Here is a 17,822-nt window from a genome sequence, read left to right on the forward strand (position 1 = left end):
GTTGAGCCATATGGAATTGAGGAATAAGAAAACGTTGGGATGGGTATTCGGTATGGGGAATAACGGGGTTGTGAGCTAAAAACTTAAATCTAAGCAGAGATAATGTTACTGTCCTTAGGATCAAGGAAAGGACTGAGAAAATAATAAATTTTATTTGCTAATTATTGTTGTAGTGAAGGTGAAAATTAAAAAAGTTGGAGATCAGTTATTTAGACTGAATTGGTAATATCTTTATCAGTGGTTTGTATATGTAGATGCCTCTTAATATAGCCTGAAGAAATGAACAGTAGAAAACATATTTGTGTACCAGGTATAGGGTTTGGAAGAATAGAGATGTGGCAATATTAACTTTGGGCTGAACCTTATCACTGAGAAGAGATCATGTTGTATTATAGTATAGTTGGTTTGAGCTGATCGGGGGACAAGTGACTGGATAAGTTGGTGACTATCTTTCATCTATTGCCATGTTTAAATTTAGGCTGGTGGTGGTCAGAAACTATCTATAGTACACCTATCTAGTATGGGGGATATTTTGTGGGGTCATTCTGAGCATGGTGCTTTTTATTGGTTAATAATGGAACATGAGTTCCTTTTTTAAGTTCAGGCCGTTGGGGACTCTAGTGTTAAGTCTATATATCCAGAAAGCCTCTCTCTGGTGGACTTTGTGTTGTAGATCACCACCTCTTTTTGGGGAATGTACTTTTTCTATAGCGTAGCAAATTAGTGATTTTATTGTTCTATTGTGACATGATATAAAGTGTTTGGCCACGTTTGATATATTACAAATATTAGGGTTCCTTATGTAGCCTAGATGTTCTAGGATACGAGTTTTGAATTTTCTGCTGGTGCAGCCTATGTATTTCAAGCTGCATGTGGTGCATTCAATTGCATAGACTACCGAAGTAGTATTACAGTTGATGTAATTTTGTATTTTGAACATTTCAGAGTTGTTTGAGTTTGAAAAAGATTTGGTGGGCTGAACTAGAGTACATGTTTTACAGGGGTGTTGACCACATCTGTAGAAGCCCTTACTTTCTAGCCAGGTTGTTGTGTTTTCCTCTGACACAAAGAGAGAAGGGGAAAGGATGTTACGCAATGTGGGTGCTTTTCGAGCCACTATTTTACAGCCTCCTTGTAGAATGGACCGAAGTCCATCGTCTTCCGTCAGGATAGGTAAATATTTGTTTATAATTTGTTTAATTTCCTTAAACTGGTTACTTTGTTGTAATACTAAAACTGGTATATTAGGGTCTAGTTTTTTCTTTTTGTGAGACTGTTCGAGGAGATCGGCTCTGGAAGTTCTTTGGGTGATATGATTTGCTCGGTTGAGAGACCATTTTGGGTATCCTCTGTTTTTTAATCTTGATTGTATTTGTTTTTGTTCTTTTGTATAGTGTTTTTCTGAGCTGCAGTTTCTTCTTGCTCTGTATATTTCGCCAACTGGGATGGCTATGATGGTTTTCTTTGAATGGTTACTATTGGCATGTAGTATTGTATTGGCAGTAGTAGGCTTACGAAAAGTTTTAGTTTGTATAATTGACCCTATTTTCCCCTCTAAGACTAGATCTAAAAATGTTATTGTAGTTCTGTCGTAATTATGGGTGAAGTGTAGATTGTGTGGGTTGCAATTCAGAAATTCTACGAATTTTCGGATATTTGAGGTGTCACCCCTCCATATAAATAGGAGGTCGTCGATATATCTACCAAACCATGCAATATTATGTCCAAATGGGTTATTAATGGAAAAAATATACTGTTCCTCCCACCATGCCATAGTTAAGTTGGCTATTGAGGGGGAGAATTTTGCTCCCATTGATACCCCTCTTCATTGTAAGTAAAATTTATCATTGAACTGAAAGTAGTTATTTGTCATCAGAAACATAAGGATGTCTAATATGTAATTTTGAAAATTTTTGGTGAAGGTGCTGTGCGTGGCCAGATGGTGTGTTAGTGCGGCATATGCGGTTTGATGAGGAATGCTTGTGTAAAGTGCAACGACATCGCAGGTAAGCCATACTTCATTTTAGTTCCAAACTCTATTCTGGAAAGAGACTAGGACGTCTTTGGTGTCTTTTCTAAACCCCGGTGTTCTTTGGGCTAAAGGTTGGAGTACCGTGTCTAGCCACTCTGACAGTCTTTCCAAAAGGGAGCCTATACCCGAGACAATCGGTCGCATGGGTGGTGGGACCTGGTTTTTATGAGTCTTAGGAAGAGCATGGAAGATTGGTGTAATTGGTTGTTCCACAAAAATGTAGTCTGCTTGTTTCTGATTGATATGTCCTTCTCTAACGCCCTCGCTTAGGAGATTTTTCATTTTGTTCTGATTTTTTGTTGTGGGATTGTTGTCAAGACGTCTGTAAGTATTTTCATCCGATAAGAGATTTAAGATGGAGTTTTTATAATCAGATTTGTTCATTACAGTTATTCCTCCTCCTTTGTCAGACATTTTGATGGTTATTTCTTTATTATTTCTGAGCGTTTTTACTGCGTTCTTTAGACGAGGGGGAAGATTGTGTTCAATTTTGGTTTCTTTGAGTCTGTCAGATAGGTTTTGAAGTTCTTTCTCTACAATGGTCTGGAAGCGGTCCATAGACTCTGTCCTTGATTGTTTGGGATAATATTTGGGATTAGTTGTATGAAAGTCAATATTGTTGTCAGTAAACATGTCTGGATCCTCTGTGCGTAGGCTGTCTAAGCAAACCATGGTTTGTAACTCTTCAAATGACAGATCTTTTGGTAATTGATGACACTCTCGATAAAATTTTCTAAGAGATACTGTTGATGTATTTATTGTTGGAAATAGTGGAGATATATCCTCTTCTTCTAGATTCTCAGGAATCTCGTATTCTTGTGTGAGAAAATGTCTCTTGACAGTTAGATTCCTGATAAATTTATTTACGTCAAGAAGGGTGGTAAAAGGGTCGAAGTTGTTGTTGGGAGCGAAATTCAGTCCCAATGAAAGTGCTTCGATTTGTGGTGGTGTGAGCATGGTGGATGACAGATTAATGACGTTCAGATCTACGGTTGGAACTTGCGGGACCGGAGGTGACGGCTTAGGACCTGATCTTGTCGGTCTATGTTTCTTGCCGCCCCTCCTTCTTCGTTTTTTGACATAAGCTGGCTATCATCTTGTCTATAGTTGAATTTTGTGCGTGTCCTAGTGGAATCGTCCTCAGAAAGTCCGTCATATGAGTCTGGCTCTGTAGAGCTGAAACTTACTCTATGGAGTGTGTCTCTTTGTTTTTTACGTTGGTTTCGTTGTTTGAGAATAGGTTTAGGTCGGGTTCTGTTCCTGTCTCTGTTGTTCAAATTATAGACTTCATTGGAACTATAATCCCTTGTGTCTCTTTGAAATTTTGTTTTTTTAGTTTCTGCTATTGCTCTGTCAAGCTTATCTATGGATTGCAAGATCTGGTGAGCTGGGGAAACTGTCTATTTTGGACTTGGTTTCAGAAATTAGTTTGATTTTTTCTTGTTCTGTGATTAACATCATGAGTTTTATGGAACAGTCTGATAGAGTTTTGTTCCATTCTTCATTGAAGGTTTCTGAATAATTGAAAGATGGTATTTTCCTTAGCCTTAGGCCTCTTGGAATCATGTTCTTAGTTATGTAATTGTTTAAGGCGGTTAAGTCCCACCAAATTTTAGCTTGTTGAGCCATATCTTTCTCGAGACTATGGAACAAGTTTTCCAGGTCCTGGTCATGTATATTCGTACTGTTTGGATTTCCAAAAACTTTCACGGCCATTTGGGCTCTTGTGAGAGGTATTTCTTGGGTCATTTTGGTGGTTAAATTGTTTTTTGCCACTGATATTGTCTCCAATTAAAGTGTGAGTGATTTAAAATCAGGGATAAAAGTTTTAGCCACTGTATTAACTTATAACAGAAGTTTACGTTATTGCTTATAATTATAGATGGCTCACATATGGAGAACTCTCCTACAGCACTGTAGTACGCATATAATTGGATGCGTTTGTTGTTTTATAGGAAAAAATATATATATAGATTTCCAGTAATTGGTGAGTTAATATATTTGACGCAACCGTCACGGGTTGCATATTCACTGCTTTTTGGCAGCACTTGGCACTTCATCCTCAGTTGCATCAAAGCTGCATACGCGACTTTAATGCCACTTTTTCCTTTTTATATGAAAACAAAGTGCTATGCAGGAGAAAATATTTGTAACTGTAATGAATTACAGCAGGACTGTAATATGGTTCATTGCGCCAATTTGGTATCACCTTAAGCGTAACGACCCGTAGAATAAAAGATGTCATCTATACTGCACAGTGAACACCGCAAAAACAAATACCCCCAAAATATGAAGGATTTACCTTTTTTTCCTTCACCAAAAAATGAATGAAACAGTTATTTACCTAAAAAGGTGACAAAAAAAAAAATATACAACTCGTCTTGCAAAAAAAAAAAAAAAATTTGACGTGGCGCCACAGGAATTGTTCCTTTTTATAATACTTGAAAATGAGGAGATATGTGTGTATATATATATATATATATATATATATATATATATATATATATATATATATATGTGCCTATGTGTTGTATGTATGTGCCACGTAGGCACATTTATGTACACATATACACACACACATACCTACATATATATACATATATATATATATATACACATACACAGCATAAACCTATAGGTACATGCAGGAAAAAGGTCTAAATGATATACATATTGATATATGCTATATTGCAGCCTATATATAAAGGCTAGACCTCGATGAAACCAAGTGACTCTTGGTGTGTTGCCCTAAATAACTAGTATAAACCTAAAAGCGTATAGGGCACAAATAACACAAGTAGATAGGAAAAATAGAACAATTTTTATTGAAAAAATACAACATTAAAAGATGGGTCGTACTGAGCAAAAGCACAGAGACGTCTGACACTTGCAGAGAACGTACAAACACAAGGGGATACCTGACAATGTCAAGAATATATATCCTTGATCTGGGTGCAAATGGCCTGATCACATTGATAATTTTGTTATGCGTTATATGTGGATGGGGTGTAAATGTAACCAGCACATTGGTTATCAACAAAGAATGAACAACTGTGGTCCAGAAATGACACTGATGTGCTAGCAATGCAGGATACAGGCAAGTTGGGTGGAACAAAACCAAAGCAAGGAAACATGTAACGTACCCATTGTGGTCCTCTGCTTGGAGAGAACGTCAGTCCCGACGCGCGTTTCGGCGAAATGCCTTCGTCCGGGGGTGTCGTCTCTCCAGCAGGAAGCTCCTCATTTAAAGTGTATGGCCAACCAATCATAAGCGTATCTGACATCACATGGGACCGTAGGTGTGTGTACAGTGGCGTCAAGTGCCGGGGGCGGGGACGCCCGTCATTCACCTCCGAACGCGCGTCAAGGGGGCGTGACCCAGCGGCGACTGACGCCGAAGAGACACGCCCACCCCAATAGAGACGCGCAGGACTGGGGGAAGCGGGGGCTCCTTCCCGACTCAAGCGCACAGGTAGACACTACTGAAGTTGAGGTATCCCATGAGATGTTGTAAACACAGGACCGGGTGGCAAGGAGGAGAAAGAGAGTGTAACAGAGGATTTAGCATAAATCAATAAATCCTCATATGTTGAATTGAATGTGGTGGACATAGATATGTTTAACAGGTAAAAGATGTATGTTGCTATATAGCTCCGAAGGTAATATTTAGACAGCAAGTTATAATGATGTATACCATATACCGATCTTTGCCGTATAATACATAAATAGGTGTATCGTACTGATGACCAATTGTGGGTCTCGTATATGTATATATCGATCATGGCCGTATAATAACATGTACAAGGTCATAACGAACCAGGCACGCATATATCCAAAAACACTATATGTAGATTAAAAATGTATATATATAACTTGTTGTAAAAATATGTAAAGACATAGGACATACACAGGTACATATTTACACAGGCACATACATACATATAAATTGTACATAAACATACACAGTTACAGGCGCATTATGAATTGGTCATGGGCCTACTTGAAATTATTCTGCAGAGGAACTATTTCCTCTTTGACAGGCGCTACAACCACTAGCTCAGGGGCACTGCGATGGGGAGTCCCACATCCCCTTCATTTGCAAATTTTCTCCTGGGCTGGTGGGAAGAGGGTGCCATCTTTGTGGATGACATAGAAGAATGGACGTCGTCGGTGGCACTCTGGCTGAGATACATCGACGACGTCCTTATCCTATAGACTAGAGCAAGAGAGAGTTTTTCAGAATTCATGGTTGCCCTGAACTATAATCAATTGGGCCTTAGTTTTACTGCAGAAAATGACTCTAATAGCATATCATTCTTGAATCTGTGGATTTCTTTTGATGAAATGGGTAAACTGTCAAGTAGCGTTTATAGAAAAACTACAGCTACTAACAGCCTCCTGACCTGGGGCAGTCATCATCCTGTTCCTTTAAAAAGAGGAATACCAAAGGGACAGTTCTGCCAAAATATAATGTACTGACATATGGTTTGCACTAAGTGGAGAACCCAATTGCAGTGAATAAAGTCCAGAAATCCACTCAGAAATACATGTATAAAAATTATATGAAATGCGGAACACACTGTATACACCAGATAAAAATTTCAACACACTGAAATGTTCCTCACCATCCCCAATATATAGGCGGTTAGATGTGGTAGATAAAGAACACACTTTGTTTTTCTACTGCATGGTTTCCCAGCCGTCACATAAAGTGGTTGTTCTGCAAAGGATAAAAGACAAAGATAGCGCAGACGGCAGCGTTGAATATAAAAATATAATATAATCTTTATATACCAAAGTGACAGTACATCCGTATACGAAGAAACTGTTCATCTCTATCAGACTTTCATGCAAAAGCGGGTGACTCGGAGGAGCGTTTCAGGAGGCGAGGTTACCCAGACCATATTTTGGATAGTGCTCGACATCATGCAGTAGTGGCTAATAGAACTGAGTTGCTGTCACCACGATTCAGTGAAAAGGGCCCTAACAACATATACGCATGATTGGCACATTTGACCACACATGCAGTCAGGTGGTAGAGGTTTTCAATACATTTTAGGGTATTTTTAAACTGGACCCTGATCTGCAAGAATTGGTGACACTCAAACTAGCGATTACATATCGCAGAGGGTGCAACCTAAAAGATCGATTCGTTCGGAGTAATCTTTCCTTTAACCCGTTAGTGATCGCCAATACGCCTTTTCGCGGCGGCCACTAATGGGCTTTATTCCAATGCCTTGTCACGGCGCAGCATCGGAATAAATAAACAGAGCAGGGAACCGTTAAATCTCCCTGGTCTCAGCTACAAGAAGTAGCTGAGGGCTGGGAGCATCCCTGCTCGAACGGGCGAGATCGATATCAGTATTGATCTCGCCCGTTTAACCCCTCAGATTTAATCCATCAATAGCGTGCGCCGCATCTGAGTGGTTTTGGAGAGAAAGAGGGAGCTCCCTCTCTCACCCCACCAGCACCCTGCGATTAGATCACAGGGTGTCGGTGTCTTCTATGGCAGCCGGGGGCCTAATAAAGGCCCCCATGTCTGCCTCTAGTTAAAGCCTAGAAGATTCCTGTCCGTTTTACACTGACAAGCAGTAATACACTGCAATACAGAAGTATTGAGGTGTATTATAAAATCGATTGGACGATCACATAGTGAAGTCCCCTAGTGGGACTAGTAAAAGAATAAAAACATTTTTTTAATAAAGTTAATAATAAAAAAACAAGTGAATAAAAATTAAAAACCCACTTATTCCCCTTGCAAAATGCTTTATTATTAAAAAAAAAAAGTTAAAAAGTTACACATATTTGGTATCGCCGCGTCCGTAACGACCCCGACTATAAAGTTATTACATCATTTAACCTCTACACTGAACACCGTAAAAAATTAAATAAAAAACAATACAAGAATTGCTGATTACTGTGAATCCTGCCTTAAAAGAAAATTGATAAAAAGTGATCAAAAAGTCGCATCTACTCCAAACTGGTACCAATAAATACTACAAGTCATCTCACAAAAAACAAGCCCTCATACAGCTGCATCGGCAGAAAAATACAAAAGTTATGGCACTTCAAATAGGGAGACACAAAAACAAATAATTTAAAATAAAAAAAAAGTGTTTTTACTGTGTAAGTAGTAAAACATACAACATCTATATAAATTTGGCGTCGTTACAATCTTAACAACCCGCTGAATAAAATGATTGTGGGATGCAAAAAAAGGTGGCGAATTTGCTGTTTTTTTCTATCCCCCCCCAAAAAAAGTTAATAACTGCTAATCAATAAATTATATGTACCCCAAAATTGTGCTACTAAAACATACAACTTGTCCCGCAAAAAACAAGACCTTATACAGCTATATCGACGCAAAAAATAAAAAGTTATAGCTCTTCTGAATGATGAAGACGATGGAAAAACGTAAAAAAAAAAAATTGCTTGGACATTAAGGCCTAAAATAGGCAGGTCACTAAGGGGTTAATGCAGCAGGTGACTGGTAAACCACACTAGAATATGTGGTACATTTAGATGCGGTTCGTGGAAGGCTTGCCGGCATATCTATACTGGTAGGTCTTTCGAGAGAGCGACAATGGGGATGGTGTAAACCAATCTAGAATTCATCAATTGTAAGGCAATGGGGGTGGTCTATCTGGCGACATGCCCTTGTGCCAAAAACGATGTGGGCAAAACGATAAGAGATTTAGATGGCAAATTTTGGACCCCATAGGTAACAATAGGGAAGATGTTAACATGTGTGGTGACACCATGGTTGGGATCCCAATTGTTTGAGATTCCAGGATTGAAAAAAATGTGTCCATCTCCATGCGGTGGCAATATTGACAACTTGCTGCTACGTAAGGAAGCCCCGTGGATATCCAGATTGAACATTGTTAGACCGCGGGATCTGAATGATTCTCTGATTTGTGCTGTTCATTGAGTAGTTGTTTACCTCCTTTTCCCATCTATAGCTTATATGTGTATAGGTTTATATAGCTAATGCCTTGTTATAATTTATCAGGCCATTTTTCGACCTATATTCGCACCACGCGTTTGGTACATTTTTAATGTGTTTTTGCAATTTTTTTTTGTTTTTTTACCTATATTCACACATAATTTTGATTTGGCTGTGCTGTATTATACTGAAATTCCTTTATTATATTCAAATTCATAAAAAATTCTATTATCTCCTTGTTTCATACGAAGGCCCCATGCACACGAACGTAAAAACGCCCGTAATTACGGGCCATTAGACTTCTATTGGCCACGGGTACCTTCCTGTTTGCTTACGGGAAGGTGCCCGTGGCGTTGAAAAATATAGAACATGTCCTATTTCAAGCCGTAATTACGGCACGGGCAGGCACATAGAAGTCTATGTGGCTTCCGTAATTTTTGGTAGCTACGTGTGTGCACCCGTAATTACAGAAGCGTTGCTAGGCGACATCAGGGGATAGTCACTGTAGAAGGTGCTGAAAGAGTTAAACCATCAGTACTAGATAGAGAGAAGGGGCTGAACTGAACGGCAGTAACTCTTTCAGCACCCTGAACAGTGACTATCGCTGGACAGTTTCCTTCAAAAACCTGCAACAAAAAAAAGTTAATACTTAACCAGAACTCCCTGCTTCTTCCTCCAGTCTGGCACCCTGGGATAACGTTTCATCCCATGTGACCTCGGCAGCCAATCACAGGCTGCCGCGGTCACATGGACTGCCACCTCATGCAGGGAGGTCGGACTGGTTGTCAAAAGAGGGAAGCGTCACCAAGACAACGGCCGGGGTACGTATGAACTTCTTTTTCTTTAAATCGCTGCGTTCCGCTGCGGAAACTCTGCCCGAGAGGGCTGCCCCTTCTCCCTGTCCGGCACTGATAGATCGAAGAGGCTGCTGATCAGAGCTGGATAGAGAGAAGAGGCTGGCGATCAGTGCTGGATAGAGAGAAGGGGCTGCCCCTTCTCTCTATCCATCACTGATCAGCAGCCTCTTCTCTCTATTAGTGCAGTGCAATATAGCAGAGAAAACGGGTCCGTAAAAACGGGTGGAATACGGATGACAACAGACCCATATTTACGGGCACGGGTCCATAAATACTGGTGGAATACGGGTGACAAAGGACCCATATTTACGCCAGTATTTACGGGAGGGAAAAAATACGGTTGTTTGCATGGGGCCTAACAGAGAGGATCCATTATATCAGGGGTTTAGATTAAGGGGTGATAGGATCGCTGATTTGGGATTAGTTTACCCGCATTTGATTGGACGTTACCCCAGTGCCTATACCCTGGGGGAGATGCTGTGATGAACTATGTAATCTGGTCACAGATCGATTTGGTCGCGGGGTGTCGATGGTGGTCATGGCAGCCTGGGGGCCTAATGAAGGTCTACCATCTTTGTACTCCTTTGAAGCCCTGCCAGAGGGCAATAAAGCAATATACTGTAATACGTTAGTATTGCACTATAGCATGCAACCGATCCAACAAATGCTAAGGGGACTAAAGTAAGAAAAATAAAAAAGTTATATAAAGTTTTTAGTAATGTTCCAAAAAAATAAAATAAATTAAAAGCTCAAGAAAACTCCCGTTCCCATTTTTTCTCTAAAGCAATGTTAAAATAATAAAATAAAAGTTAACATAGCTGGTAACATAGTCAAAACTATCACAATATAGCGTTATTTAACCCGCTCGGTGAACGCCGTAAAAAAAAATTTAAATTTTATATATATATATATATATAAAACACCCAAATTGCTGTTTTTTTGGTCACCTTAGCTCTCAAAAAAATGGAATAAAAAGTGATCAAAAAGTCACATGTACCCTAAAATGGTACCGGTAAAAACTAAGCTCGCCCTGCAAAAAATAAGGCCTCACTTCGCTCAATTTATAAGAAAATTAAAAAGTTATGGCTCTTTTTTGTTTTTATAAAAGTGATAAAACATTAAAAAAAACACAAATTTGGTATTGCCGTAATCGTATCAACCCATAGAAAAAGGTGAATATGTAGTTTTTAACGCCTGATGGAGGCCGTAAAAACAAAACCTCCCAAAAACTGGCGTAATCTCTGTATTTTGCCCATTTCACTCCACAAATAATTTGTTTGCAGCTTCCCAGTACATTATGCGGTACAATAAATGGTGCCATAAAATACTACAACTTGTCCCGCGAAAAACAAGCCCTCATATGGCTATGTCGCTGAAAAAATTAAAAAAGTTATGGCTTTTGGATGGAGGGGAGGAAAAAATTTAAATGAAAAAACGAAGATTGGCCGTGTCCTTAAGGGGTTAATAATATTTATGTCGGCCCACCACTAAGTAGCATATCAGTAAAGTGGTCTAGCCTCCTGGCAGCGCATGATGATAGCGTTACTCAGTTCTCTGCCTAGGTGCGCTCCTTTGGGATATGTCCTCCCTTCAGTATATCATCACGATGCTTTCACACGCCCCCGGGTCTCCGTGACAACGTGCCGGCCCCTGGAACAGTCCTCCAATCATGGGAGGTTGTGACACTGGCCGGAGATGGGGCGAGAGGGAGGCTAAATCCGTAAATAGTCGGTATCACGCTGCTGAAGTCACCCTCAGGGCTCCGGTAAAGCAGTTTTTACTGCACTTTATCTACTTTATTATTTATCAACAGCGGTTTTTGACTGTTTTTAACCCCTTAATGACCAGCCTATTTTAGACCTTAATGACCAAGCAATTTTTTAAATTTTTCCATCGTCGCATTCCAAGAGCTATAACTTTTTAATTTTTGCGTCGACATCGCTGTATAAGGTCTTGTTTTTTGCGGGACAAGTTGTATGTTTTTAATAGCATATTTTGGGGTACATATAACTTATTGATTAGCTTTTATTAACTTTTTTGGGGGGGAATAGAAGAAAAAAAACAATTTTGGGACACTTTTTTGCGCCCTAAATTTACGCCGTTTACCGTGTGGTATAAATAACACAATAACTTTATTCAGCGGGTTGTTGCGATTGCAACGATACCAAATTTGTATAGATTTTGTATGTTTTACTACTTCTACACAGTATAAACACTTTTTTTTCAAAATTATTTGTTTTTGTGTCTCCGTATTTCAAGAGCCATAACTTTTTTATTTTTCCGCTGATGCGGTTGTAGGAGGGCTTTTCTTTTGCAGACGACTTGTAGTTTTTATTGGTACCATTTTGGAGTAGATGCAACTTTTTGATTACTTTTTATCAAATTTTTTTAAGGCAGGATTCAGAGAAAACAGCAATTTTTGCAATGTTTTTTTTTATTTTATTTTTTACGGCGTTCACCGTTCGACTTAAATAATGTAATAACTTTATAGTTGGGGAAGTTACGGATTCGGCGATACCGAATATTTGTAACTTTTTAAAGTTTTGTTTTTTTAAGGGGAAAAAGTGGGTTTTTCATTTATATTTTTTTTTATTAACTTTATATTTGTCCCGCTAGGGGACCTCACTATGCGATCGTACGATCGCTTTTATAATACACTGCAATACTTTTGTGTTGCAATGTATAACGGACAGGCATCTGCTAGGCCATGCCTCTGGCAAAACTAGTGGCAGACCTAGGGACCCCACGGCTACCACAGAAGACACCGACACTCTGCGATCACACGCAGGGTGTCGGTGGGATTAGAGGGAGCTCCCTCCCTCTCTCCAAAACCACTCAGATGCGGCACTCGCTATTGAGCGCCGCATCTGGGGCGTTAAACTGGCAAGATCGATACTGATACTTCCTGCTCTGTTTATTTATTCCGATGCAGCGCCGTAAAAAAGGCTATTGCATCGGAATAAAGCCCATTAGTGGCTGCCGTGAAAAGACGTATTGGCGGTCACTAACGTGTTAATATCCACATTGATTTGAGGATCCCCCAAAGCTTGGGGATGAAACGCCTAGAGATAATAGATATATAAGATGAGATAATGGTCTAATTTTAGATACAAATGTTAATGTGAACACTACCAGTGGCGTAACCAACGCTATGAGGCCTGCGGCATGAGGGGGCCCGTGCCACCTGACGTCAACGGCCCTCCATGCCTGGTGGGCCACTACAGGGCCCACGCCATCGGGCCTCTAACTTTTATGGGCCGGGCGGCTCGGACCCCCTCATGCCCAGTGGCGTCTCCAACCCCCAGTGCTAGCGACAGCCACATTCACTGGTATTTGCGTCCTCTGGACGTAGATACAAATGAATATTATAGGCTGCTGCTCCCTCTCTGTATTACATGCATTAGCTCTGAATGACCAGATCCTGCCAATCGGCGCCTTTCAACGCTTGCGTTGTTCAGTATGTAGATGGCGCGGGAAAGAAATCATGTGAGTATATAAAGTTTGTTTTTTTTTCTAATAAAACTGTGAGTGGCATTATCTACAGGGGGGCTCTATCTACAGGGGGTCTATATGTGGGGATGTGGAGTACTATAAACAGGGGGAGCTATATGTAGGGCACTATCTACAGGGGTGTGCTATATGTGGGACACTATATACAGGGGTGGGCTATATGTGGAGCATAATTTATAGGGGGAGCTATTTGTAGGGCACTATCTACAGGGGTGGGCTATATGTGGGGCACTATATACAGGGGTGGGTTACCTGTGGGGCACTATCTACAAGGGAGCTATATGTAGGGCACTGTCTACAGGGGTGGGCTATATGCGAGATACTATATACAGGGCGAGCTATATGTGGAGCACTATCTATAGGGGGAGCTATATGTAGGGCAGCAAGGTGGCTTAGTGGTTAGCACTATTGGCTTGCAGCTCTGGAGTCCATATGTGGGCACTATCTACAAGTGGCTGTATATATGTATGAGCTTGGTTCTGGAGCCGTATATGTACCGAGCTTGGTTCTGGTACTGTATATATGTGCTGAGCTTGGTTCTGGTGATGTGTATATATGTACTGAGCTTTGTACTGGTGCTGTATATATGTACTGAGCTTTGTTCTGGCGCTGTATATATGCACTGAGCTTGGTTCTGGGGCTGTATTTATGTACTGAGCTTGGTTCTGATGCTGTATATATGTACTGAGAATTGTTCTGATGCTTTATATATGTGCTGAGCTTGGTTCTAGTGCTGTATATATGTAATGAGCTTGGTTCTGGAGCTATATTTATGTACTGAGCTTGGTTCTGGTGCTGTATATATGTATGAGCTTGGTTCTGGAGCTGTATATATGTATGAGCTTGGTTCTGGTGCTGTATATATGTCAGAGTTTGGTTCTGATGCTGTAATTATATAGGATATATTTATAATAACAAAATTGCAGGGCAGATAGAATTGTTTTCAATGCATTGTATATTTAATTGGAACCTGTCTGGTAGTTTTAACCCCTTTAACCGCCACCATGCTGTAATACATGACCTGACAATATTTCCAAATGTATGTAATTTTCAGATGCAGCAAAATCTATGAAATCAACTTTTAAAATGGCGCGCACTATATGTTAATTAGTTATTAAAGGGTCACGGGGCGGTGCCGCTATCCTGAAGAGTCACATAGTCCTGACTCCAAACCCACCTTTCCATGTTTGATTGACATCCCCCTCGCTGATACAAGTTTCTCTGATGCGCCATTGCCTTGTACTACTTGGACACGCACCATGCAGCGAGGAGTACTCTGTCCGGCTTCATCGCTGCACCGCGCATGCCAGGGGAGTACAAGGCAATGGCGCATACGCAAGAGTTTGAGGAGGCTTGTAGTTATGTAGTGCAGCCAGGGGTATGTTAATCAAAATCTGGGGGGCTCCATTTCAATATTCTGTAGCCTATAAGGCGCTCGGAAGACTCCCTGCACTGGCCGGTGTGATGACGTTACTGCATCACTCTGGTCTGTGCATGTGTCCCGACCGGAGCCTGTGCAGCGCTCCGTCCGTCGCGGGAAAGGGGCCAGGCAAGTACAATATATTTTTTTTGGGGGGGGCAGGCTGTGTGGCACTATATACAAGGGGGGGAGCAGGGTGGCACTATATACAAGGGGGGGAGCACGGTGGCACTATATACAAGAGGGGAGCACGGTGGCACTATATACATGGGGGGAGCTGTGTGGCACTATATACAAAGGGCTGTGTGGCACTACTAAGGGGGGGTTGTGTGGCACTATCTACTAGGGGGGCTGTATGGCACTATTTACAAGGGGAGGGATGTGGGGCTATCTACAGGGAGCTGTGTGTGGTGCAATCTACAGGGGTCTGTGTGTGGCACTATCTACTAAGGGGGGCTGTGTGGCACTATATACAATTGAGGGGGGCTGTGTAGCACTATATACAAAGGGAGCTGTATGGCTCTATCTACATGGGGGGCTTTATGGCGATATCTACAGGGTGGCTGTATGGCACTATCTACAAGGGGAGGTGGGGGCGCAATCTACAAGTGGGGTGTGACACTGTCTACAGGAGGAGCTGTATAGCACTGTCTACAGGGGGGCTGTATGGCACAATCTACAGGGGGCACTATCTATAAGGGGGGCTGCGTGTGGTACCTAGGGGGGTCCCAGTCAAAAGTTTGCTATGGTGCCCGGTCTTCGCTAGTTAAGCCCCTTAAGGACCAGGTCTATTTCAGCCTTAAGGACCATGCATTCTTTTTAGTTTTTCCCTCCCCGCCTTCCAAGAGTCATAACTTTTTTTACTCTTATGTCGATACAGCAATATGGGGGCTTGTTTGTTGCGAGATGAGTTGTATTTTTCAATTGCACATTGTTTGAGTGTATATATTATATTGTTTATCCTTTATAAAAAAATTTAAGGAAGGAATTGAGAAAAACAGCTATTCATGCATTGTTTATCGCGTTTCAAATCTACACCGTTTAGGGCGTGTTCACATCAGCGCTGGCTTTCCGTCGAGGGGTTCCATCGGCGGTTTCAGTCAGGGGAACCCCTCAAACGGAAACCTTAGCTTCCGTTTGCATTACCATTGATACCAATGGTGACGGAAATATTGCTAATGGTTTCAGTTTGTCACCATTCCGTCAGGTTTCCGTTTTTTTGATGGAATAAATAGCGCAGTCGACTACGCTATTGATTCCGACAAAATAGTGGAACCCTTGACAACTGAGAAAAACGGCAACCATTGGGACCGGATCCGTCACCATTGAAACCTTTGGTTTCCGTTTGTGTCAGCCAAGATCCAGTTCCAACGGAAAGCTCCGACGGTGAATGAAGCGTAACACAGGTGCCTTATTTCATTACAAACAGAACCGCCCTGAAAGCCAGTCTAAATCACTTTTTAGGGTAGGAACACACACAGCCCCCATACAGTATTAGAGAGAGAGTGTGTGTGTGTGTGTGTGTGTGTGTGTGTGTGTGTGTGTGTGTGTGTGTGTGTGTGTGTGTGTGTGTGTGTGTGTGTGTGTGTGTGTGTGTGTGTGTGTGTGTGTGTGTGTGTGTGTGTGTGTGTGTGTGTGTGTGTGTAGAAAGTGTCCCTTCTTCTTCTTTATTATGTAAGAAACCGGGATAAGGTTGCTGGAGTGGAAGAGAATTTTGTTTGTGACGGTGTAAATCGGATCGGTTTGATAGGGGTACATGGGTGGTTTTGTTTTCAGTCGCCGGGATGGGGGTTTGTCCAGTCCGTTGTCTGGAAGCGTACGGTGAGTGGGGGTCGGAAAGATGGGACGGGTCTCTTCTGTCCAGATATCGATTTAATGCTGTTTTTCAGAAGTGTTTGCGAAAAGGGGTGAATCGGGGAAAAGCGGGTTCTCGTCTCATTTCTTCTGCATTGGTTCGGCCGCCAGATGGAGGTTCGACGAGCCTGGTTTTAGGTGCATTTGTAGGTGGGAATCTATTTGGTTCTGCTCTTATGTTCAATTTCACATTCTGTCGTTTTTGTTTTTTTTTGCTACGGTTTATGTTGTCTAAATGCTCCGGGTGCTGTAGTTTTTTTTCCTTTTCCGGTTATAGATGTGCGTCCATGCCTGGTGTGGCTCTTAGGACACTTGTTTGTGTACTGGGTGCTTCGAGAGCGTCTGCGAGGCCTAAGCGGCACCAGCTGGGTTTTTCACATATGTTATGGGGTCAGGTTATGGCTGGGATTTTGGGGTCTGCTGAGGGCCGGTTTTGCCAGAGTTCCATTCATACCTCGTGTCATCCTTGTCCTTCATGTTGGAGGCAATGACCTCAGTCTGTGCCCCTTCTGTGGGCTGGTGAAGGAGGCGATGAACAATTTGCTCCATTTATGGGCTCTGCTTCCTCGCTTGGTTGCGGTCTCATCAGATATTGTCCCTAGGGAACAGCGGAGGCTCGACCCGTTGAGAGTAACAAAGTCCGGATGAAAGTAAATAGAGCGGTCCGGCTTTGTGTCCAGGAATAGTGGCGTCACTGGATTTGGGGTCAGGTGACGGCTATTTCTGGGGGGAGGAGGGAGGTGATCAGAATGATGTGAGCGTTGACATGGGGTGTTTGACGTTGCAAGATGGGATTGGGTCAGCCTTGCTGGATGGAGGGACTCGCAGGCTTTAGTGATTCATGGCCTGCTCGCTGTGAGGTGGGGGAATTCTTCAAATAGGCGTTAAAACTCGCATTGGGGGGGGGGGTTCAACAAAGGTATGTCTTCCCCCAAAATTTGGAGGTTGGATCTTTCTATCTGGCTGGTATGTTGGGCTCCGAGAGGTGACATCCTTAAGAAGTCATTAGTGGTTGGAACATGGCATCTGCAGGTGGTATAGGTGCCTCTGAGCTGGGCACACGGCTGGGGGTAATAAGGTATTGTGGGCAGATGACCCCCAGGTGATTGTGGCTCCAAGGACCCTGATATGTGGTATTCTGAGTATTTTGCAGATGGAAAAAGTCTGCTTCAAAATTCCACCACTTGAAATAAGGGGGGGGGG

General features: G+C 41.9%; 1 protein-coding gene and 1 long non-coding RNA gene across 6 annotated transcripts in view; one reads left to right on the top strand and one right to left on the bottom strand.

The window, feature by feature from the left end:
* The window catches only part of LOC142743672 (nectin-1-like), a 126,239-nt gene that overhangs the window by 107,100 nt on the left and 1,317 nt on the right, over window positions 1-17,822 (bottom strand). Inside the window, exon 1 of one of the 5 annotated variants that reach the window (XM_075854654.1) lies at window positions 17,074-17,246. The exons of 3 other annotated variants lie outside the window; for them this stretch is intronic. In XM_075854654.1, the coding sequence (XP_075710769.1) occupies window positions 17,074-17,083 (10 nt within the window). In that variant the 5' untranslated portion in view covers window positions 17,084-17,246. Of the gene's footprint in view, window positions 1-6,657; window positions 6,740-17,073; window positions 17,247-17,822 lie in introns of those variants that run through there. One more of the 5 variants, XM_075854656.1, reaches the window with a different exon arrangement.
* Window positions 1-17,822, top strand: part of LOC142743673 (uncharacterized) — an 83,021-nt gene that overhangs the window by 20,332 nt on the left and 44,867 nt on the right. The gene's annotated exons all lie outside the window — the stretch shown is intronic.

Source organism: Rhinoderma darwinii, chromosome 2, assembly GCF_050947455.1.
Source record: "Rhinoderma darwinii isolate aRhiDar2 chromosome 2, aRhiDar2.hap1, whole genome shotgun sequence".
NCBI lineage: Eukaryota > Metazoa > Chordata > Amphibia > Anura > Rhinodermatidae > Rhinoderma > Rhinoderma darwinii.